Source organism: Chelonia mydas, chromosome 18, assembly GCF_015237465.2.
Source record: "Chelonia mydas isolate rCheMyd1 chromosome 18, rCheMyd1.pri.v2, whole genome shotgun sequence".
Classification (NCBI taxonomy): Eukaryota; Metazoa; Chordata; order Testudines; family Cheloniidae; genus Chelonia; species Chelonia mydas.
This window is the reverse complement of record NC_051258.2, coordinates 14,126,362-14,149,401: the sequence shown is the minus strand read 5'-3', so window position 1 is coordinate 14,149,401 and position 23,040 is coordinate 14,126,362. Positions and strand designations below refer to the sequence as shown.

The window sequence follows — 23,040 nt, the reverse complement described above, 5'->3', positions numbered from 1 at the left end:
CCTTCGTCCGGCCAATCAGGGGCTGTAAAATTAGGTTCAGCTCTTGCTCACCTCCACCCTGGAGATGGGTTTCTTTGCAGCAGAAGGCCCAGAGGAAGGTGATGGAGGTTGAATGGCCCTGGGCTCTGAATCACATTGAGCTCAGTTGCTGGTCAAGCTTTGCATAGGGAAATACATGACGTTTTTGATTTGTTTGCCTAGTAATCTAACAGACTTCATTTATGCACCCCTCCTCTCCCCCCTCCCAAATAAAACCACCACCAATCTTTCTGTTGTGATTTCCCTAGCAGCAAATCTTTCTGCTTCGTTACGATTCGTACCTGATTTCAACCTGGCAAGGCAAAGTTGCCAGGCAAGCGTCAGCGCATGCAGCAGATACATGGTTGGGGTGGGGTCGGGATGGGATGTAGAGGGAGCTTCTGATATTGGTTTTTAACCCGTTAAAACATCTGCATGAAAGGGAAAAGCCTCCCTTTCCTCCCCTTTCGGTTTAAGCCGTGGTGGTACAACTGCCCGCCAGCTTCTGCAGGGCTGGAACAATGCCCGAAGTGCAGGAAAGGTGGCTGATAGGTGGGCTAGGTAGACCGGTGCTTGCTGAGGAAGGCAGGCTGGAGAGGGGCTTCATGGTGCCGTCAAAGGTCTGGTAGGGAAGGGGGGGTGAGGACATGCCCAGAACCACACCAGTTTTCAGAGGGTGAGGATGGAGGGGGCGCATGGATTTGATCGATAGTCTGTCTAGGGCAGGGGGCCGCAATGGCACGCATTCCTCTCATTTACCAGCTGACGGCTCTCGGGGAGGGAAGACGGCTGCTCCTGGAAATTATTAATGGCTCGGGGAGAGGTGCTGGATTGCCTCGTCATGAGGCAATTAATGGCGAGAAGGGAGCGTGGCTGCATTCTCTCTGGGCCGGGCCGTAATGAGCAATCTGTCCACATTAGGTGGTGGTATGCCTCTAATGAACTTGAGCAGGTTTCTTCGTTTATCCGTCACGTAAGCATATTACATCAGTGTGGGGTGGGGGGAAGGGAGGAGGTGGTCCAGATGTTTTCATTTGCTAAAGGAATAACCGTGGCCCTTCTAGCTGGCAGATTCCCTGGCATGCGCCTCTGCATGTGGGATTAGCCAAGCAATCCATAGGCAGTCTCTTCTCTGGGGTGGGGGGTAAGAAGAGGGGTTATTCCTTTTATCGGGTAATTAGTCACCCGAAGTGTTGCTAGGAAGAGGCAGGGGAATAGATTATATAATAACAATAGATGATTATCATAAATGTCCTCCTCGAAGCTGCTTGCCTGATCCCCCTTGGCTTCGATCTCTTTTTTTCATTGGTTTTTGTTTTGACTTTGCTCGAAGAGACGCTGTTCCAGAAGAACGCTGTGTATCGGATACAGGCGATGGTCGCAATTCTGCAGTGAGTGCTGCTCGGGCAGACCCCTGTGGGGATCCTGGGGGCCCTGTGTGGGTGCAAGCCCCACCCCAGGGGAGCTAATCACAGGATCGGGGCCTCTATTAACGCCATGTCTTTGGGATGGTCTAAGGGGGTGAGACAACCAGCTCCCATTCATCATTGGGGTTTGACTCCCTCTGTCCCGTTGGAGAATCCCAAACATGGGGTCCGTGGTAAAGGAGCCTTGCAGCCATGGAGAGCCTGGGAGCAGGTGGGTGAGGGAGGCAGGGGAGAGCACCCGGAGAAGGGGCACAGGGAAGCAGAATGCAATTGTGCATCTGATTAACACCTCCATCGGAGAGCTGCCGGCGTTTCCAGAGTGCGTGTGGTGGGGGGGGCATTCCCATCCCCCCGGCAACAAGAAGCCGGCCACGGGGCCCTGCTTTGTGGCAGATCAGGGAAAGCAATAGATCCAGGGCTAGCAAGCATGTCTGGGAGCCCTGCGAAGGGCCTGCCAATAATCTAGGTGGGTGAAACAGCCCCGTGGAAAGGGGCTGCCCGAGGTCTGTCTCCCCCAGCCGTGAGCATGTTACACGTCCTCTCTCTGTGCCGATCTGCAAGGGATACTAGTTTGGTAGCGATGCAGCGAGAGAGCTGTGGCGGTGTACACTTCTAGCGCTGGAGGTCCCCGGTTCAAACCCCAATGTATCACCTGTCATGATGGCCGTCCTGTGTCACCGCTTACATCCCACTGCAAGGGTTGCCTGGCGCCAGTCTCCTGCAAAAGCATTTGCATCAGGCTTGCAGGCTCAGAAGTGTGGATTTTATTCCTCCAACTCATGCATCAGTTGCTTCTCCTCCCAGCCACCCCACTCTCTCTTTGCCTGATCGCTTCTCCAGGTGCTGGGCGTGAGACCCAAGGTAGGAGTTTGGGTTGCTGAGTGTTGGGAGGGAATCCTGGCTCTGGCAATCCCCTCTTCCCAGGCATGTCTGGCTATCAAATTGGGAAGTGGCACAGGTGCCTGGGAGAACACGTCTGGTTCAGTATAGCCATCCAGGTGATCTCTGGTGATCTGGGTCCTCCACCTCTCCCTTCCAAACACTTGCCATGTGCCCTTGACCATCTCTCTGAGGGCCACCTGCATTGAGCACCCAAACTCCAAAGTCAGTGAGCGATGCAAGCCGGGCCCTTCTTGCCCAGTCCTGCAAGGGGCTGGGTGCTCTTTGGCCCCCCCTGAGATTAGCATGGGCTAAGGAGGAGGCATGGCACCATGGCGATGGGTACAGCATAAATTGGGCCACTGCCCTCCTTGTGCCTCAGTTTCCCCACCTGTAGAATGGGAGTAGTAGCACTCCCCTGCGTTCCCAGAAGGCTCAAAAGGCTGAGTTCACTAGTGTGCTCAGAGGGCTCGGATATCCTGGGATGGGGAGTGCTATGGAAAAGCGACGTGTATGGAGACAGACACGGACTTGTTTTAAAATGAAGTTATGCGTAATGCATCTCTGGCCCCTTAATCAGAAACGTGTGTTAGAGGCAAAGTTATCTCCAGCTGCTGCAGAGGGATTTATCCCTTGATAATGGGTGGAACATCTTCTTCAATTTCTTTGTTTGAGGCCAGCTTTTTTTTTTTTTTTTTTTCTTCCCCTAACCCTGTGTTTATTCTTCATTTCACGTCACCCCGGCACTAAAGGATCTTGCAGATGATCTCTCCTGGTGAGACACAGAACTTAGTGGTGCAATAGATTGCCCTGTGGTGTGTGTAACTCGGCACGTAGACTGAAAGGGTATCCTGTGCTCCTGTTGCGTGTCATGTCCAGGAACCAAATCCTTGCACTAAGCTGCTCTATTGGACTAAGGGGCCCCAGCAACTCCAGGTGCTAGGAACGTGAGAATTGTTATACTGCGTCAGACCCATGGTCCAGCTAGTCCAGGCTCCTGTCTCCGACACTGGCCAGTACCAGATGCTTCAGAGGAAGAGCCCTGCAGTAGGGAGTTATGGGGTAATCTGTTTCCCCCACCCTCCATTAGGTCTCATTGTGATCTCTGAAAGCTAGAGATGGGCTTGAAGTATGAGGTTGAAGATCTGTTCCCGAACTGTGGGTGTATTAACTATTCACACACTGTCTGTCGTCTTCACCCTGCTAAGCAACCAGGCCCTTTTGGAACCTTGCTCAGCCTTTGCCTGGTGATCATTTTTGTTTAACCACATGCCTTTTGCAACCAGCTAGTTTGGCAGCCAAGCCGGGCAAGGCTTTAGAATGGCTGCAACCTCCCGGGAGCGCTGGCGGATTTCCCATCCTGTCTGAGCTCCACCCCCCTCCCCCTGCACCAGTAATAACTTCATCATTAAAGTGACTAATGCAGACTTCACAGCGCCTGCTTTCCGACCCAATTGTATTAAAAGTCAGGCGAGTATCTCCAAGTCGAGTCAGCTGGGACTCCTGGAGGAGGCGGGGTGGAGGAGGAATTGTGTGCAGAGGGCTCCCGGCACCGCTGCTCCTCTGGCTTATGCAAGCTTTGTGCTGGCAGAGGGACATTCAGCATCCGGGCACTACGCTGGTGCTTAGGGTTAGTCTGCTGTTGGCCGCCCCTCTCAGCTTCCCAAAGGAGAAGAGGCTCTGGACTCCCCCTCGGCGTTGGATCGCCCTTCTGACTGCATGGAGTTGGGTTCAGCCTTGATTCCACCTTCTGCTTCCTGGCCACTGCTCCCCCCATGCACGGTCTGTACCTCCAGGACGGGCACCGATTATTTCCCTGCCCTAGGGCGACCAGATGGCGACTGGTCACAGTTTGGTTCGGGCCTTGCTCCGGGAGCTGTGTGCTACCCCGGGCTGTGGTGTGAGGTCATGACCCAGCCCAGTCTTCAAGTTGGGTCGGCCCTGTGCTGAGTCCCTCCCCCTCCCCGGGGCTGGGAGTTGGGGTGTTGAGTGCCATGGAAGGAGTGAGCTCTAGCCAGACACGGTGGTAAAACAGGTCGCTCTCACGGTCCGTCTGCCCCTGGAGCTGTAACTTCCGGCTCGGGCGGACATACCCCGGCTACACCCGTCGAGCTAGTGCACTAGATGTAGAAATGTAACTGGGGGGGGCGAGTGAGGCCAGCAGCCCTGGCTGAGAGCCCGAGTAGCCCGGGTCTGTCTCCTCGAGCTGCCAGCTCTGTGTAGACTTACGCGAACAGGCGTCGAGTGCCGGCAGCGGGGCTGCGGGAACGTAAGCCAGACGACTGAAATCCCTTTGTTGCAAAGGAGCTGGCGGGGGAGGGTTTTTGGTCAGTGCTCCTTTCAGGCCCTGAGCCCGGCACAGAGAAGTGGGGACATCAATCAAAGGCCTGGTATCCAGTTCTGCTCCCAGCTGGGCTCAGCAGCTGAGCTGGCTCCTCTGGTCTCTATCAGATGAGCGCTCAGCGCCGTGAACCCACGCTGACAGCTCCTTTTGCTCCCGCTCCGTGATGAATGGGCGTGAGCTTTTGTTCCTACCTGGTCCTGTGTGTGCAGAGATAGGCTTCTCAGGTGCCCATCAATATTATCTCGTGGGGTAGGTACCGTGGCTATCCATCTTCTGCCTGGCCTGCCCGCGGGGGGAGCTTGCTGCATGGGGACAGGTTGAGCGCCATTGGTCGGATGGTCTCGGTACCCAGTGAGCCTAATGGAGGCCGGAGGCAGCCCCGTTTCAGTTCAGGGGGAGCGAGGGGGAGGGGGCGGCGAGGGGCACTCACGACCAACTTCTCTGAATGCAGCTGATTGAGTAGCACCGGCCAGCGGCTGGCGCCGGGGGTCCGCGAGCACAGACAGAGGAACGGTGCCCAGCGGGGTTGCCAGGTGGAGTCCCATGGCTCGCGGAGAAACGGTTCCCCCAGCGGCCTGGGGCGGAGGGGATGGGAATGGGCAGTAAATCGCTGGGTTTAGTGGGAGGTTGGGGGCTGATGTTGGGGGCTCTACAACAATGCCAGGACCTAGGCTTTGCCTCCCTGATGCTTTTCCCATTCGCGGGGCACGTGTGTCTCTCCTCCCCCGCCCTCTTCCCGGTGACGCACAGATTGCGGATGCTTAGGGGAATTGGACACTGTCTCAGGGTTTAGCACTTCCTTGCGCTTCCCAGCTGTCTCCCTCTCGTCCATCGCCGTCCGGGCCATTTCTTCGTGCAGGGCGTTCCTCCCTGTCTCCCCAACCCCGGCGGGAGCTGAGCCGTGGCAGGCCGCTGTGTGCTACATGAATACCTAGCAGTAATCACACCTGGGCCTTCGCTGTCACACCCGGCCCCAGAGGGAGATGAACTCCCTGCCCCTTCCCCTTGCAGCTGTGTGGGAGTCTATATAGTTCAGCTCTGCATGCAGATTCCTCACTCTGGCCTCTCCAGTGCAGCCGATCATACCATCTGGCTGTTAGCCAGCGGGCACATGGCTGTGGTACTGTCCCTGTCACTTCCCTGTCTGCCCCGTCACCCCACGGGAGGGTGCGCACGGCCCTGATGCCCTGCCCCGAGGGACCTCGGCCGGGATGTTTGTGTAATCCAAAAACAAATGAATTGCAGGAAAATCAAAGGCCAAGAAAGCGCAGGGATCCGCGGGGAGCCCAGCTGGGTCGTCGGACATGAGCGAGGATGACGACGAAGAGGGCGCGTATGAAATCGAGGAGGAAGAGGACGCCAGCGACTCAGAGGGTGAGCAGCCCGGGAGGAGGAGTGTGGGATCGCGAGGGGAAGGGAAAGGGAAATGTGGACAGGTCTATAAGTTTCAAGCCTGTCCTCCAGCCTGGTTTTTGGGAGCTCGCTGAGAAAGGCAAAGAGCCCCCTTGTGTGAGGCACACGGCTCCAGGCAGGGGGCATGGGAAGGGTTCTCGGTCCCGCAGTTCAGGCTCAGGCTTCAGGTGGATGAACAGGCTGCTGGTCCCTTTCGTCTCCTTTCAGGGGCCACCTGCCCAAATGAACTTCGCACAGCCCCCCTCCCCACCAGGGCCTGGCTTCCAGGCTCTACCCGGGCAGCGAGCACTTAACACTTCACCTGAGCAGAGCCATGGTGATGCTTTTCCTTTCTGCTTAACCCCCTGGCCACCGATTCTCTCCCGGGGGGGGGAATGCAGCTGGCCGAAGCGGCTGGGGCATTGGCATTGTAGCCGAGACGCCCGGCGCGTCTGGCGGCTGTGGAGCGGTTAGTCAGGAGTTGGTTGCGTGCACGGACCAGTGCTGCATCCGTGCCAGGATCACCCCTAGCGTGTGTCCTGATTGTGCTTCTCCGTTAGCAGCTGGTGCCCGGAGGGGGACATGTGCAGGCGAGAGGGCACCCTCTCTGGCTGGCCCCAGTGGATAAACAGCAGTTTATTCCAGCTGTGCTCCTGTGGGCACGCAGAGAACCAGGTTGCCCACCGGGTCCCCAGGGGGCAGCCAGAACCTGAAGCATGGCCAGCCGCTTGTCTTGCTCAGGCCCAGAGCCCCACGTCTCTCTGCAGCCTGGTCGGCGCTGGTCCCATGGCGTATGTTCAGTAGCTCTCTTCTGGCAGCGTTACCCGTCACTCCTGCTGCCCAGCTGGCAGAGCAGAGCCGAGCCTGCCAGGGCCTGTCATGCCTGATGGCACCTTAGCCCAGTTTGTTGCCATCTCTGAGAGCGTGGGGGCTGGAGCGCGATCTCAGTGCTGCAGAGCAGTGGAAGAGCCAGCGCCGCGATGCCCAAACCCCGCTGATATGGGCTCTGATGGGAAGCGGCTGCAGGGTCTCCTGGGACCGGCAGGTTGGGTTTTTTTGCTAGCTAGGGGGAGTCTAAGGCAGAGCATTGCCCAGAATGGGTCTGATTTGGCATGGCAGATGGCTGGGGCTTGGCACACGCATCCCCGTGCCAGTGCCCAGATTAGATGGGCATTAGATACACGACGGGACAATGCTGCGAAGGCAGAATGCTTGGGAACATTTTCCTGTCTGCTCCAGGAGTGCTCTCTCCATTGGCCCCACCCGGCTGGACTGAAAGGGAGGTGGGGAGGCCCCCCAGCTGGCTGGCAAGGTGCTCTAGAGTGTCCCAGAGGGAACTTTCCCCAGGCCTTAGGGGCCCATCCCCTTGGGCTGCGGGAGCATTTGGAAGAGCTGGGCTGGGACAGAGGCCCCGTACCATGGTGCTGTGCCCCAAAGGACTCCTCATGCCGCTGTCCTGTCTCCCAGAGCACAGTGCATGGACAGGTCCGGCTCCCGCTGCAGGGTCGTGTTCTGGCCCCAGCGGGGCCGCATGCAAATGAACAGCGAAAGGCAGTTTAGGAAAGCCTCCAGTGCCTGCTGGGCTAGGCTCTCCCGGAGCTGCCTGGTTCCTGGCTGTGTCCAGCCGATCGCTTTGGCTGAGGTTTGTCCCTCTCGGAGGGTGGAGAGAGGCCGGGAGGTCACTTGTGTTTCTTCTCTCTCTCTTTTGTTTTTGGTTTTTCTCTTTAGCTCTTGCTGTAAGGCCATCCAGGCTTCAGCCCCCCAGGGGTTCGGAGAGAGAAGAAATCTGGCGCTCACACGACCCCAGGGGGAGGCCTTTCCGTGTCCCTGGTGCGCTGGTGTTTCCAAGGCACCATCCAGAAGTGCTAATGAGCATTAATGGCCAGCGTGGCCTGCAGGGACTGGAGCGTCTCCTGCCAGGCCAGTGGGTTTTGCTGGCAGCGCCCCGGCCACTGACTCGTGTTGCACGACTTCTCCCCACCCTGGGAGCTCTCGAGAGGAGGAAGTGGGCATAAGACCCAGCTGGCCTCCAGCTCTGCAGTATGCTGGTGTCTGTGGCCAGCACAGCCCAGGAACCAGGCACCGAGCAGCCCTGGCTCCGGGGGTCCCTGTGGATGTGGTGGGAGGAAGCCGAATGTAGCCTGCCTTACGGGGGGACTGGGCAGTTCTGCACAGTCCTTGGAAACCAGCTCTGCTTTGCATGGAGCTCACGAATACCTTCAAAGGGACCAGGGGCTCAGCCTGGGGTCAGGAGCCTCTGTGGCTCCCAAGCCCCACAACCCCCAGTCTAAATCAGCAAGAGGGAAAAGTGACTGGATTAATGGGAACTGGGAGGAGAGGGCTCAGGGTTTCTTAGGAGCTCTGCTCGGCTCCCTCTCCCCTCCCTGCTTCGAACGCTGCGCTCCCTGGGAGCTGTAGCAGCACCGGTAGGTAAGTTAATTAGCGTCTGTGATTAATTAGTGATGGGTCTCCTCCTCTGCCTGCCTTGCCCCCTTCTGGTAGCATGGGATTTACACCTCTCTGCTCTTTCTGCCCGCAGGGGGAGCTGAGGAGGGGCCCTCCACCTCGGAGGGGACCCAGAAGCAGCTGGCCTATGCCGGGCGGCTGTCTTCGGCCGACCTTGAGCTGCTGGCCCAAGGGGAGGAGGACATCGTGGAGGACCTTGATGACAGTTACTTTGATGACCTAGCCGGTGACTAAAGACTCTGCAAATGCTCTGGGCTCCCTCCCTCTGCGCCTAGGAGGGCGAGCTTGTGCCCTTGCTGACAATCAAAGCTGGTCGTGATGCAAAGTAGGCCAAGGGGAAGCCTCAAGTGATCCCCAAAGGAGGAGGTAGGAGCCCCATGAGATGGGCAGCCCTAGCGGGGCAGAATTTCTCATGGATGCAGCAGAGATGCTGCCTGGACCTTTTCCACCAGAGTTACGTTTGTGGGAACGCAGTGAAATGTGTGGTCACATCAGGACCAGTCCAACTGCTCAGCAAAGGTAATAAAAAGCCCTCATTAAACTCCAGTGCCTTAAATAATGCAGAGTTCAGTCCCGGGAGGGACAGGTTCCTCTGCTCATGCGGCCATTCACCAATGGGCTGGGCACTCTGCCAAGCTGGTCACGGGGTGCTTATCAGGTGGGTCTTTGTAGCTGCCCGGTCTTTGGAAACTTCTCCCACCGTCACTAAAAGCAGCTCAGAGCTGTGTCCGCGCACACGAGCTGTGGGGGTGACCAGGGATGATCACGCTGACTTGGCAGACGAAGGAAATGGAAGGGCCTGCACCCCAGTTCACCCCAGTGGAACGCGTCCTCCCAGGGAGGGCTGCTACGCTCCGAGCCCCCTTTGCTCGTCTGCATCCGGAGGTGCTGCTGGCCAGGCCCCACCGAAGACAGGCTGGCAGCGCTGTGCTCCTTACCTCGGAGACGAGAGGGGTTTTCATATTGTCCCTCCGGCACAAGGTCTCGGGGAGCAAACTGGGCTGGCTCTCACACCAGCCACCTTGCTGTGAACCAAGTTCCAGTTCCAGGCTCTCCGGTGCCTCCTTCAGCTCACCCCCACGGGGGGCAGGACTTTAGCCTGCAGAGCTGCCTTTGCCAGGGAGGAGATGCCAGCTTGAATCCCAGACCCCATGTTTAGTTTGCAGGGCTGGCAGCTGCAGCAGGGTTGGGAAGTGAGCAGATTTGACAGGAAAATGTGTTGAGATGCTAAGTGTGGCGCCAGGACCAAGTCACGTCTCTGAGGTTTGGAGGAGTGTGGTTGATTTTTTCAAACATTTCCAATGCTGCCTTAGCAGGAGAGGGCTCCCCGGAGGCCGGGCACCTGCTGCTTCCATGGTGTTCAGAAGTGTTTGTGGGTGTTGACAGTGAGGCCCGTGCTGGTCTGTGCACACACAGTGAGTACGTTCCTGTTATACGTCTCCTCTGAGACACTCCCGGCAAACTCTCCCACAGCAAGGCTGTGACGCGCCTCGGGCAGGGCTAGAAACCAGCCCCTGCGGGTCCCTGTGCTCCAGCCATTGCATGGCGCTGCCCATCATGAGCATCACCATGAAACTTTCAGATTGAGAAATGGAAGGAAACGATTGGAAGGTTGCTTCCCTAGGGCAGGGTTTAGATTAGGAACAGCTGATGAGATTGAGGGACTGTTGGTGAAAAACTAGTGGCAGACACTGAGGGGTCATTTCCCCCTCCACCTTCTTGCAAGCCTGGCACAAAGGCCCTCGGCACGAGGATTTTCACATGCTCATTTTTCCAACTGCATAAAAGTTAAAGTGGAGACACACACACCCCCACCCCCCCCCCCGGCTGCCATTGGATTGGACCGAGAGGATAAAAACCCAGCCAAAACCTACCTTGTGCTGTTTTGTCAAAATTTAAAATGACTTTTGACATTTCCCAGCCAAAAATCAAATGTCCCCCTGCCTTTTTTTTTTAATAACTAAACCCTATTTTTGGCAAGAAACTTTTACACGAATACATTCTTGACCAGCTCCTCATTCACCTGCTGCCGAGCCAGAACCAGAGCCTCGTAACCTCACTATGGGGTGCGCTCCCTCCCATCACTCCTCTGTGCCAAAGTCTTTGTTGCAGTAGCTGTGGCCGGTGAAGCAAAACATGCCCCAGCTCCTGACCCCGAGGGGCAGTCGGTTTAATGCAAAAGAGCTGCTGGAGCCCCCAGGAGCACAGACCTAGCATGACTGCAAGGTGGGAGATCTGTTCCAGCAGCAGCTAGCAGGTAGGCACGGAGCAGACATTCTCAGGGGGAAAGCAAGGACCCTTTGTGATTTTTTTATTTAAACTGATTGCTGGAAAGCATTTATTGTGATGGGATGAATAATGACAATTGTTTTTTACAAGATAAAGAAGCTAATGTACCACCAAGCTATTTTTTATAAGAAAAACGGTAGCACATGCAAACAAAAAGAGAGAGCAGGAGCGCGAAGTACCATGTGTGATTGTTGTTCACAACTGTACAAGTTACAGGTCACCTCAGGAGTTACCGTCTTCTTCACAGTAGTAAAAACTCTACCCTCTGGTTTGCCTGACCTCCCTACCTCCTATGGGCACGCACAGGTACCTGTCTCATAGGCCTCAGCAGGCCAGAATGTGCAACTACGTCCACCTCTGTAACAAGGCTTTAAAAGAAAATAACCCCTCCACAACCAAAAACCAGTATCAATGAGTGAGTCTGCTGTACACACACAGGTGTGGGGGGGCCCTCCCCACCACACCCCTTCTGCTATTGTTTGTTTTCTTCAAAAGAAAGTCCCCGTCCCCCCCGAAGTCCCGGAGGGGCTGGGGCCAAGGAGATGCCACCATAGTCTGTGTCTCTGTGCGCAGCAAAAGCACTGTGGCACATGGGGGGCAGCACCCCCTGCCCCAGGGAGAGCGCCAAAGCCACCTCTGCCGTACCATCCGCACTGAAGTAAACATGGACCGGAACTTGCCTTTTGTCTGTCTTTGGTATTGGTTTAAAAGTTGCTAGAGATGCATAGACACCTGAACAAAGAGCTGAGTACAGTTTTGGGGGTGGGGGGTTGGTTTGCTCACAGTTCGGGGCTCTCTGCCTTGGTGGGCAGGGTCACCCCAGCAGTTCTCCAAAGCTGTGTTCCCTCGAAGGCAAACAGATGAGCATTCCCATCTCTGCCCGCTGCTCTCCCTTGGGTTTGGACAAGCAGGCAAGAGGGAGCACGGCCAGATTTCTCTCAACCCGTTTTTTTCCCCCTTGAATTGCTTTCAATAAATCTTTGGATTTTTTTCCCCTTCTTTGCTCTTTTCTTATTGTGGGTTTTTTAAAACAAAACAAAAGTGAATGCGCACACACACAACCCCATTTCCCTCTTTCCTTGACCCTCAGGCTGGGGGAGAGGGTCCCCTCGTCTCTCGCACTCGTTATGTTGAGTTCATCACACTGTGTCTTAGGACTGGAGGGAGTCGAGCGGCTGTGCAGTTACGATGGCGGTTTCGTGGTGTCATTGATTCCAGCCATTAATGGGGGGTTTCCATTTTCCTGCTTTGGTGAGATGCGGCTAGCAGGGAGCAGGCTGCTGCTGTACGGGGAGGCTACGCTGCCCGTAGAGGATGGGCGGAGCTCAGCGGGCGCCAGGTCTCGGTCTGGAGGCCGTAAGCCAGGGGGCTGCAGGGGGAATGCCATGGGGAAGCTTGCCATGTAGAGAACCCTGCCAACTCTCTTGGCCACCTAAAACAAGCAGGAGAAAGAGCTTATCAGGCAGTGGAGGTAGGAAGCACCATACGCTGTTCCTGGGCCATAGAAACAAAGCACGGCAGGAGGCAGGGCGGTACCATGCTCTGGCCAAGCTGCCGCGTGAGCATGGCTGTGTGAAAAGGAGGGATTGATCATACAGGTGCAGGGACTGTGCCAGAAAACAAAACCAGAGCAGGCCCATGGAACATTAGCCACGGGGAGAAGACCATCCTCTGTGCCCCACTTTAAACCCAGCTCACTTTCCCTGCTAGTAGAGGGTGGCCAAACTTACACAAGGGACCAGGGTGTGTGTATATTGTTTTTTGCTAAATTTCAGGTGTTGTGTAGCCGTGTCTGTTGGCTCATCTCCTCCTTGGCCCCAGCAGCTCCTTTTCCCTGGCAATTCCCTTGCCTCTAACCCTGGTTTGAGCGCTTTTGGGGCTGTTGCACTGACCCACACAAAAGCCCTGCCAGGAAGGAAGACACAAACAGACACAGCCGCTCCTGTGACAGTGGTAACACAGTCACACATCATTGCTCTGAAACAAGACTAGTCTGTCAAACCTGTGGGAGTTCAACACCTCAAACTCAGCCCCCACCTTGCTCTGCATAACTCACGCCCCCAATCTGCCACTGCAGGAACATGGAAGCAGATCCTGAGCCCATCATTCCCCACCCAGTGACGAGGCCAAGGTGCAGGAGCATTAATGGCCGTGCATTGCCTAAAGTCCAGCCTGGGTAATTACCTCTCGCTCCTCTTTACAGAGCGCACACGTTCAGGCCCTTGTCTCTCGCTCCTAGCCTGTCCTGCAGCACCTGCCTCCTTTGGACAGTAGTTCCATACTGCCCCAGAAAGAAGAGTGGCTCCTGGCTACCTGCTGAGCATGTGGGCTATAGCAAGAGGCATGGGGTAGGGAAAAGAGAGGAGCACTCTGCCTTTTACTCTCCCCCCATCTATATGGGGAGAGTGGACTGTGCTAAAGAACCAGTGTGTATGAACCAAGGTGTGGTGCATACAGCCCCTTGGCCCTGAAGCAAAAGCCAAATCAGGGAGCTGGGACCCCCCCTCCCTTTCCTGGGAAGTTGCACCATCTGCTTGCTACACTCCACCCAGGGGAGTAGCTTGCTGCTTTTGGGGTGGGGGAACCAGGGGCATGCAAGGCAAGCAGGACATTGCAGACCGCAGCAGGGATGTGTGGAGATACCTGCTATCATTTCCTCTCCCTCGCAGTCCTGTTTGCTGTGGAAAATACTAACTACATTCGCTCAACGAGTCTCTCTCCTGCCGCCAGCCCAACTTGAAAACAGCTTGGGAGCTGCACCAAGGCAAAGGAGCGTCCTGGCGTGTGCTGTGGCTTGGGAAGGTGCTGAGCTCCTGGATGCCTAGTTTTCCATTGGGGGGGGGGGGGCGGGGCGAGGGAGCTGTTGTCAAATGCATAGAAGGCTGCACAGCCCCAGGGGCACAGAAACTTCCCCTGCAGTAGTGCTCACCTCCCAACCAGGGCCAAAGTGCGCACCCTGTTTCTGTGCCTACAGAGCTGTTTTGCATTTAAGCTTAAATAGAAACACAGGCTGGGGTTTCTGTCGGGGGGGGCTTAAAACTGAATCTCATCCCTCCCCCAAAAATCTAAACCAAGTCCGTCTGTGAGCGAGTTGGAGTGCTCTGTTTTTAAGAAACGTAAGAGTTTTATTTCCGAGCGAATTGATCCACAGGGAACAATTGCCCACAGAACCTTTTTATTAGACCCCTCATAAACAGTAAGGGCTGCAGGGAAAGTAATAAAGTTACCCTGATTGTTTTAACATAATATAACAAATGTCTAGCTTGTGGGTAAGGGAAACTAAACGTGTGTGTGACTATAGCATGGTTATTTACATAAATTAACACGCGTACGTATGTACCATGTCTGTATACCCTTGTGTACATCACGTGCATGTAAGACAGTAATGAATGTCTACATACATTACTGTATATACATTTTATGGAGTTTATATTAATGGTTTATATAGATATAAACCATTCCGGTACTGGAATTTATATTAAACACCCATTCCCGTAACGTTTTATTTCCAACAATACATCTACGTGTGTGCAAATGGATGGGTCCATGTGCATTTTGTTTTTACAGATACCGGTTAGAAATGTTTCTTTCCCTTTTAACGTTACCCTCGATTTAGAACTGCAGGTGCCTTCATAAACTACATTTGACTTCCCTTCAAAAAAAAGATTCCCCCTGGTGTTTTTATACTAGACCCTGTAGCATTTGTGTTTATTAGATGAATTTTGTTGGACAGTTCACACACACTGACCCGAACAGGAACAAATGGCTCTAAATCCCAGGAAAGCGCTGGTTAATTATCATCAATCTGGCCTCTCCCTCTGAGTCTGCCATTGGCATTCAGAGCAGGGTGGGTTAGGGCCTGTCAGCCAAACCATGGCCGAGGGGGACTGAGAATGAGTGATCACTGCCTCCGGTGGGGGCACAGTAGGCTTTGCCCCACCTTCTTTAATCAACCAGAGGCCTGATTCAGCCCTCCCGGCCTCCAAGGGTGTGTGTGTGTCTACATTGCATCTGGGAGTGACCCTGGTGTGTGCATGCTAAATACAGCTGTGTTGACAGACAAGCGTGCTGGTGACACTTCTGTAGTGCCTTCCCTCAAAGCTCTCACATGCTAGTGAATTAAGCCTGCTCACACACAGCGCGGAGGGGGCGGGTTATAAGGAAGGGGGGTTAACCTTTCTCTGCCTGAATCATTGACGATCAGCGTGCAGAGCTGTGAACCCAGCTCCTGGTGCTGCAGATCAACCACTAGACTGAGCTCCCTGGCGTTTTGGCCTTCACCCATATTGTAAGAGAGCTTGAGGAGCAGGAGATGCAGCTTTGACTTGCCCCCGTTTTGACCACACCAGCCACCACGGCTGCAGTGGTGTTCTTACCTGTGACCTGATCTTCAGAGCTGGTCCCAGTTTGAGCCCCATGTTGTTCAGTAAGTGCTCTTCGGTCAGGAGAGGCAGCGTCTCACCATCGATAGCCTGTTCCCTGAATACCTGCAGACAACCAAAGCACACCACCATGCTTACAAATGCCAGCACAGGGCACATCACATGCCTCGAGCGGGCAGCACGGAAGCTGAGTAACCAGTTTATTAGCCTGAGGTATTTGTTGTGCGGTAGCTCCTCAGAGCACTAGTCTTGGGCCAGGACCCCCGTGTGCTCGGTGCTGTACAAACCCACAACAAAGAGAAAGCCCCTGCCCCAAAGAGACTACAGGGCTCCGAGAGCATTCCCCAAAGCTGGGGAACTTCACCACCCAACCGCTGCTTCCCATGTACGTGCGCTGCCCGGCAAAGCCTCTGCTGACGGTGCAGAGTTTTCCCACTTCCATGGTCTGCTGCCGCAGCAGCTCCTGGCAGCCACGAGGAGCAGTTGCAAGGAAAGTCCTGCTCAAGGCCTGGAATGGGGCACGCCCTGTCTTTAGCTACACTGCTGTAACTACACCGGTCTAAACCGCCTTAACGTACACTGGCCCTGCGACCTCAGTTCAAATCCAGCCCAGGGCCGCAGCAACGCAGTTACCAGGCCAGCAACAGCTGGGAGTATGAAGCATGTTCGTAGGGTCTCCGGCCACATCCAGAGTGGTGGCATATACCAGAATGTGGTTGCTTTTCCAGATCCCACACATTGCCCTGACGATTCTTTGCAAAGGTCTCTCCTGGTCCTGTAGGACCCCTGCACATAACGACTGAGTCCCCTCCCACCACTGCATCGCCACACAAAAGAGGGCTTCCGAATAATCTAAAAAGGCTCCGGTCATCCTCCAAAGTACCCTTATACATTTGATTTCCCGGTCAAAGACGTTCTTCTCAGAAACATCCACTGCCGGGAAATAACGTGTTCAGGGTTGATTTAAACAAAACCAAGGCCCTAAACACTGTTCACATGCCCGACAGACAGATGGCTGGACAGTGTGTGCCGCATACAAACCATGCCTCAGCTACGACACTCACACTCTGTCCTGCCTTTTTATCTGTGCTAACATCCACTTTAAATTAATTAGATAAAAATCTATGCACCCCCTCGGTGCTGCACTGAGCGGGGCAGGGTTTTGTGCTAAGCAAATGAGCACAACCTCCCAGCTTAGACGGGCAGCAGTAACGATGCAAAATGACCTGCCCCTTTGAACGGAGAGGTAACTAGTGACTCCCATGTGGGGCAGTGGGTTTCTCAGACACCCACCACCCCCATTAGAATACCCGAAGTGACATTACAACACAGACAGTCAGAACAGAAGAACGGCCCAGGATCCTGTCTTCCGACAGTGGCCAGTGCCAGGTGCTCCAGAGAGAATGAACTGAACAGGTCATCATCAAGTGATCCATTCCCTGTCGCCCATTCCCAGCTCCTGGCAAACAGAGGCTAGGGCCACCATCCCTGCCCATCCTGGCTAATAGCCATTGATGGACCTATCCTCCAGGAACTTATCTAGTTACAGTGACTAGGAGCTGAAGCCTGTGCTGTTGCCCAGGTGTAATTCAGAAAATCGTGTGTGTAAAAAAGCCCAAAACAGCTGAGAACTTAAAAACTGGATGGTACCAGGCTGTGAATCCCAGTGAGGGGGTGACATTCTAAACAAAACGAGCGCTCGGCCATGTTTGTAGCTTTTCCATTGCTCCACACTGACTCAACAGACATTCTAGGCTTCAGAGTGACAATCCTGGAATTTTATCATATAGATTTATATATAATCTATAATCACACACACACACCCCTCTATTATACATGCACACAAATACACACACCTCTGTTATACAAATCCCTAAACACCCTTCGATCCAGACACCATTCCCAAGGAAAGGGGAAAAAACGGAATGGAAAAAAAAGAACTCTGAAGAGTTTGCTCTGCCCCCACCACACTGACGGATGGGCTCAAGCAGCAGCTTGTCCTTTAACAGGCCTTGTGGTAAAAGCCCAGCTCAGGGAGTCAGGATGCCTGGGTTCTATCCCCAGCCCTGCCCCAGACAAGACACCCCCCTCCCCAGTGCTTCTGTTTGCCATCTCTAAAGTGGGGATGTAATTGTACCCATCTCCCTGCCAGCATCTTTGTCCCATTAATGCTGGCTCAGTGCTTGCCGCTCCAATGCGGGAGTGTAAAACACCACTCAGTCATTGTTCTCATTTGCTACCGAGCCATTTCTGCTCAGTGGCGGACCCTGGGTTCCACAGGGCACATGCAGATTTTCTCCTCCTCACTGAACCACCCCTTCACTCCAGCCAGGTTTTTCCACATGCCAGGGCGAGTGCTGGCCTTGCGCCGGGGCGAACTTTCTGGGGGCTGCGGCGCTGGCTAATAGTTGAATCTGCTCCTGCTGGTTGCGGAGCTGCTTCGCAGAGCATTGTTAGGGCAGCACAGCTAAGGGAGGGGGGCTTCCAGTTTGCTCGAGTGGGTTCCTTTTCAGCTGTGTCTTGCATCACAGAACCAGCCCCTTGGAGAGCAGTGGTGGCTGAGGCAGCTGAGCTGTTGCAAAGCTGCTCTTGATGGCTGCAGTGTGTGTTTCTGCTCTTTGACCGAGCGAAACATGATAGACCGATTTCTTTCCCTCCTACAGAGCCAACATGGCCAGGAGCCAAAAGGCTGCCTCGCTCAGCTCTCTGCCCCCCAAAGACCTAACCCTAGCATACTGGGAGGCCTAACTTCACCAGGTGGGGGACACAAAGATGGACGTTGATGGAGATCGGGACTGGGAAGGACGACTTTGTTTTCAATTATGTTACTTTTTGGTGTCTTTGAAACATGTTCCCGAATGCACAGCGTAACTGCCAAGCTCTTGCTGGGCTTCCTGGTGGGAGCACAGTGCGGGCCAGTGCCAGACCTCCCCAGCAGTTGTGGTTTGGGAGGAGAGAACGCAGACAGCTCTGCAGCACCCCTGCACGCTGGATTTTTCACACAGTAAAAACCTATTAAGCACACAACCATGATGAATGACAAAAGCATCAGCTGTTTAACTCCCTGTGTGCCAGCGCCCCCTGCCAGCCAGGACGCTGCGAGGGGGTGCTGGGGTTGTTTACCGTGAGCCCCATTATTTGACAGGGCTCGGGTTTGCTACGCGCCGAGAGTGCTGCTGAGCCAGGCCATCAGTCAGCTATGGATTTTCTGTCCCGAGGCGCGCAGGGAGCACTGGGAGGTGCAAATGGCCGAGTCTTTGGCGAGGTGCATGTGTTCAGGATTTCTCCACTTTTCCTACCTCCCTCAACACTTGCAGCGGTGGGGTCACCCTCTGCTCTGTTAAGGCAGGTGTAAATCCGGAGGAATTCCACTGCCACCAGTGAGTTACCCCAGATCTGGGCTGGTTTAACACACTCCCCCACCCCGAAACCTACCCCCTTCCCCGCCTCACTAATACACGCACTCTCCCGATCCTGCCCTCTGACTTCTCCTCTCCCCCCCAGGCATCCCTTGCCTGCTTTCTACACCAACGCCCCCGGCCCTTCCCTCCCCCACGCCAGACATGAAAACCTGTCTCTCTCACACACCCTCCGGCCACCCCTTCCTTTTCTCCGTCCCTCCCCTTCCCCCCCAATATTCCCCTGCTCTCTCAAGCCCCACTCTTGGTCCTAGCCCCCCCACTTCTCTCACACACTCGCAGGCCCCCCATCTCTGTCAGACCCGCCCTCTCCACGCACTCTCGCAGGCACAGCTGCTGGCTCTGAGGAAGCACCAGTCTTACAGGTGGTTTTAATGAAGCTTGTCAGAATGAGATTAACACCACGGTTAGGGGGCACAGAAGGACAGACTCTGCATTGAACGCACCGCAGCCAGCCACCCCAGAGAGCGGGAAGGGAGGCGTTGCTTCCCGGCCACCATAATGAACGGCAAAGCCCGGCTCCCAGCTTCCCCCTCCCCTAGGGGACCATCTTTAAGGAGATCTTTTCTCTGTGAAAACGTGCAGCACTATTGCAACCCGCGGAGAACGAAAGGAGCCTGAAACCCACGCCAGGCGCCTGAGCTGCTCTCCCAAGGCCTGCTCCCCGGAGCAACGCTAATGCCGGGCCTTGGCTTTCTCACACTGGCAGGGGATCGAGCCGTTGCAGGAAAGGTCACTTGCTGGGCTGTTATTACACTCTGAGCAGCAGCTCAGCTGTGTGGTTGTTGGCCGGAATGGCTCAGGGAGAGGCAGGGATGCCGGATGCTCTGGGAGCTAGGGGGGAAGGGAGGGAGCTTTTGAAAATCAGTTTTCAGGCAGCTCAGAAGCAAGTGGACAAAGCGGATCGTTTCCAAGCGGTGGCTTCTCCACGGGCTCCAGTCAACTGGATTCCCCAGACTTGCCCTCTCTCACTTTGTGTGCGTCAAGGGAACGGTCTTTGTTAAGCTCAATTCCCTTGATGTCCTCTCTCCCTCTTCCCCTTAGGAGCTGCATTTTAGTGCCTGGATCTCCCTGGTGTTCCCTGTCTGGGTGCGTCTGTCCCAAGAGGAGCTGGAGTCTCCTGAGCTAAACCTCTCTTAGTTCTCATCCCCTGCCCCCATCTCTGTCACTCTCTCTCTCCTGAGCACACTGTGCCCTCTTTAAAGAGCTGTCCCAGACAGCTCAGGAATCTGTGCATTTGCTGTTCGTGCATGCGCTCAATGGGGTATTTATAATGGACTTCAACAGCCGTGGGAGCCAAAAAGCAGGGTTATTTTTCGTGTCCCACCTAGCAGCCTCACACTGAGCGGCTTTATGAACCCTGCAGCACTGATGGATGCATTGCTCCCACTGCAAAAGGCTTTAAAAACAAACAAACAAAACGACTCTGTGTGGCAATTAATTTAGTGGGTGCGGGAGGGGTCTCTCACAGCTTCCTCCCCTTCTCCCAGAGCTCTGCCCCTGGAGCGCTCCCCACCACCCACGGCCGGTGAGCCCTCGCTGGAGCGGAGATCGCTCCGTGCTGCCAAGCGTTAAGATGAGACCGTCTGACCTCCGTGGAATCTGAACTGCACTCTCTGGAGGCCAAAGTCTGGCCCAGCTGTCCCACTGGTGCAAGGTACCAGTGGCTTTTTACCTGGGCACCCCGCTGGCACAGTGCTCAAGGGTGGCGGAGCTATTGTTGGGCACCAGAGAGAACCCATCAGGCCAACCAGGTGCTGCCTTCTGGTGGAGATGCCACAGGCTTCCAGCTCCTGGCGTTCCCTGAGAAAAGGCCCTTCTGAACGGCACTCAAACCCGGTACCCAGTCCCTCATTATAACACGCCCCAGGCCAGCCCGGCACAAAGCCAGCATTGTGTTCGGGTTGGTTGTGGGACACTACCGACTTCCACACACTCTCTCCCAAGGCGGGGAGTTGCTAGCTGTAATCCACCCAGCAGCAGCCACCCTCTACCTCCCCCTCTCCCACCTTCCTGACTGCGAGCCACATACACACCCCTCCATGCCCCGGGGGCATCTACTGGCAGCGGGGCAGTTAAGCCCCAATCCGGTAGGAAAACAGGAAAGCCAGACAGTTGACAGCCCTGCAGGGCTCTCTTAAATATTCCACCACATTTGCTCTGATTGATTGCAGGGGTTGGGGGAGGGGGGAGAGCTGGAGCGAGTTCTCTCCCTCCCCCTTCCCCTTCCCCTCCCACCCCCGCCAAATGTTTCCCAAGCTGCTGTGAATTTACCTGAGTGTACTCGGCACAGCCAGACAAACTGCCCACAAAGTTACAGACATCCTCCACTGTCCATTTGCTGATGTCTTCCAGCGCAGGGCTCTCCTCCCCATCCAAGAACAGACCTCCCATGGCGCCTGGATTGTTTGGGGCGGGGGGGGGGGGAGGGGGAGGAGAAGGAAACATAAATCATTAAAATCCCACACGGACAGCAACAGGCCTGCGATCTGAATAGTTCTCTCTAGCCGCACATCCATTTTTAATGGCCTGTCAATTAAAATGCTGGGCAGGGTCAATTCACGGGCCTCTGTCTCCTGGAGGTCCCTCGCTCGGAAAAGGTGTTGGGGGGGGGGGGGTCAGGAGGGAGGGGAAAATCCCCTCCAATGTTTTTCATGTGTTTAATGTTCTTCAGCTGCAGCAAAGGGGGGGCGGGGGAGAGATCCCCCCGAAGGTGTATTTCTCCACACGCACCACAAAATGGAAAAACTCCGGCTGCCCTGGGAGTTTCTCTCCCCCAGCCCTTCTCCCCGCTACGTGCTCCAAATGATAACAAGCCCCCACACCCGGCCCCGGTGGCCTGCTGCTTGGCTGGAGCTGGTGTCGAGGAGAGAATTTTCACCCCTTACGAACAAACCTTTGTTTTAAATCCCCTGAGCCCAAAACAGCCGGCTGCCTAACACCCCTCGCCATGGTTTAAATGCATATCGCCCCTTCTCTCTGCTGGGGCAGAGTCTAGCTGGATGGGGAGGTGACCCCAAAGAACCTCACTGGAGCTCTAATACGAGCATGGTGCGGTTCACGCAGGCAGGTCAATCCTCCGAAACGCAAGAGCAGTTCAAGTCCCAGCTCTGTCAGCAGGGCCGGAAGGTGACAGAGAGAGCGCTCCAATCCCAGAAGAGGAGAGCAGAACTTTCCCTGCTTCCCAGCGCCTGACAGCACGGGATGAACATGGAAGGAGAGAGCTGGACTAGAGCCCAGAGTGGAACAGGGCAGAGGTCTGGAGAATGAGAAACCATGGAGAGAAAACCAGCCAGACAACTCCACCTTCACCTCGATCACAACAGAGGAGCAAGGGGACCGCCCACGTATTTACCACTGATAACAGAAAATACTCGTTTGGAAAACACCTTATTCACCTGTGGAACTCACCGCCTATTCAACCACTGAGGCCAAGAGCTCAGGAGGATGCTCAAAAGGACTGGATATTTACAGGACTCAGAACATCAACAGTCACACTGGAGAGGGTAAAACTCTCATATCAACTCTCATGCTTCAGGGCATGAGCCAACCAATAACTGGAAGTGACGTGTTATGGAGGTGATCTGTTGTGGAGGTTTCAGAGCATCCTCTGGACCATTTGGTGCTGGGCATCGTCCTCAGCCACATCCGTCCACTTGAAAAAGGGGCTGGAATTGTCTGTCTCCCTCCTAACTCCTTTGAAGAGGTGTGGAGTGGGGGGATGAGAAGGGGTTGAGTATCCCCTGTCCTGTCCTCCAGCCACATGGAGGACTGGAATCCACAGAGCTTTGCTCCTTATGGGCCATTTTACGGTTACTTGTATGATTGTAGCACCTAGGGGCCCCAGACATGGGCCAGGACCCCACTGTGCTAGGGGCTGTACAAAAACAGAGCAAAAAGACAGTCCCTGCCCCAGAGACCTTACAGGCCAGGTCACGGATCCTCAGCTTCTCCTCCCTGACTCTTGAGTGGAGATCAGAATCTAAACCCTGGCTCCTATCCTCAGCCCCTGTCCCCCACTGCAATCTCCCTTTCAAAGCACGGGCAAGAATTACATGCCCTGCCCTACGGAGCAGGGCTCTCTGCCAGCTACACTCTGCAGAGGGTCCAGTGGCACCATGACATGCTGTCCTGAGGCCTTCAAAAGCTCAGTGGGTCCCTCCAGTGATGTGAAAAAGCCAGAGATAGAACCTTGCCTCTCCGCCACATGCTCCGGACGTAAATCTCTGATCCACTTTACCCCCTTCTCCTCCCAGTCAGCAAGAGCCTGGGCTTCACTGAACTTTCATCCCCCTTTACAAAGGCGTCTGTGGAAATGACTAGCTTTCCCATGCTGCAGGGAGACTGGAGGGGGGGAAAGGACCCAAAGGAGTTTGGGACATCGCTGGAGGAGCAGCATTTTCCCTTCCCTCCCAACTATAAGA

At 55.1% G+C, this 23,040-nt stretch overlaps 2 protein-coding genes across 19 annotated transcripts in view; one reads left to right on the top strand and one right to left on the bottom strand.

The window, feature by feature from the left end:
* Positions 1–11,813, top strand: part of NOC2L (NOC2 like nucleolar associated transcriptional repressor) — an 83,911-nt gene extending 72,098 nt beyond the window's left edge. For all 6 annotated transcript variants that reach the window (XM_007070252.4, XM_027832291.3, XM_043531535.1 and 3 more), the window contains exons 18-19: positions 5,914–6,042; positions 8,600–11,813. In XM_007070252.4, coding sequence (XP_007070314.2) covers positions 5,914–6,042; positions 8,600–8,760 — 290 coding nt within the window. In that variant the 3' untranslated portion in view covers positions 8,761–11,813. The remainder of the gene's footprint in view (positions 1–5,913; positions 6,043–8,599) is intronic.
* Positions 11,515–23,040, bottom strand: part of SAMD11 (sterile alpha motif domain containing 11) — a 180,794-nt gene continuing 169,268 nt past the window's right edge. For all 13 annotated transcript variants that reach the window (XM_037880960.2, XM_037880963.2, XM_043531523.1 and 10 more), the window contains 3 exons: positions 20,891–21,015; positions 15,192–15,302; positions 11,515–12,247 (listed from right to left, as the gene is read on the bottom strand). In XM_037880960.2, the coding sequence (XP_037736888.1) occupies positions 11,999–12,247; positions 15,192–15,302; positions 20,891–21,015 (485 nt within the window). In that variant the 3' untranslated portion in view covers positions 11,515–11,998. The remainder of the gene's footprint in view (positions 12,248–15,191; positions 15,303–20,890; positions 21,016–23,040) is intronic.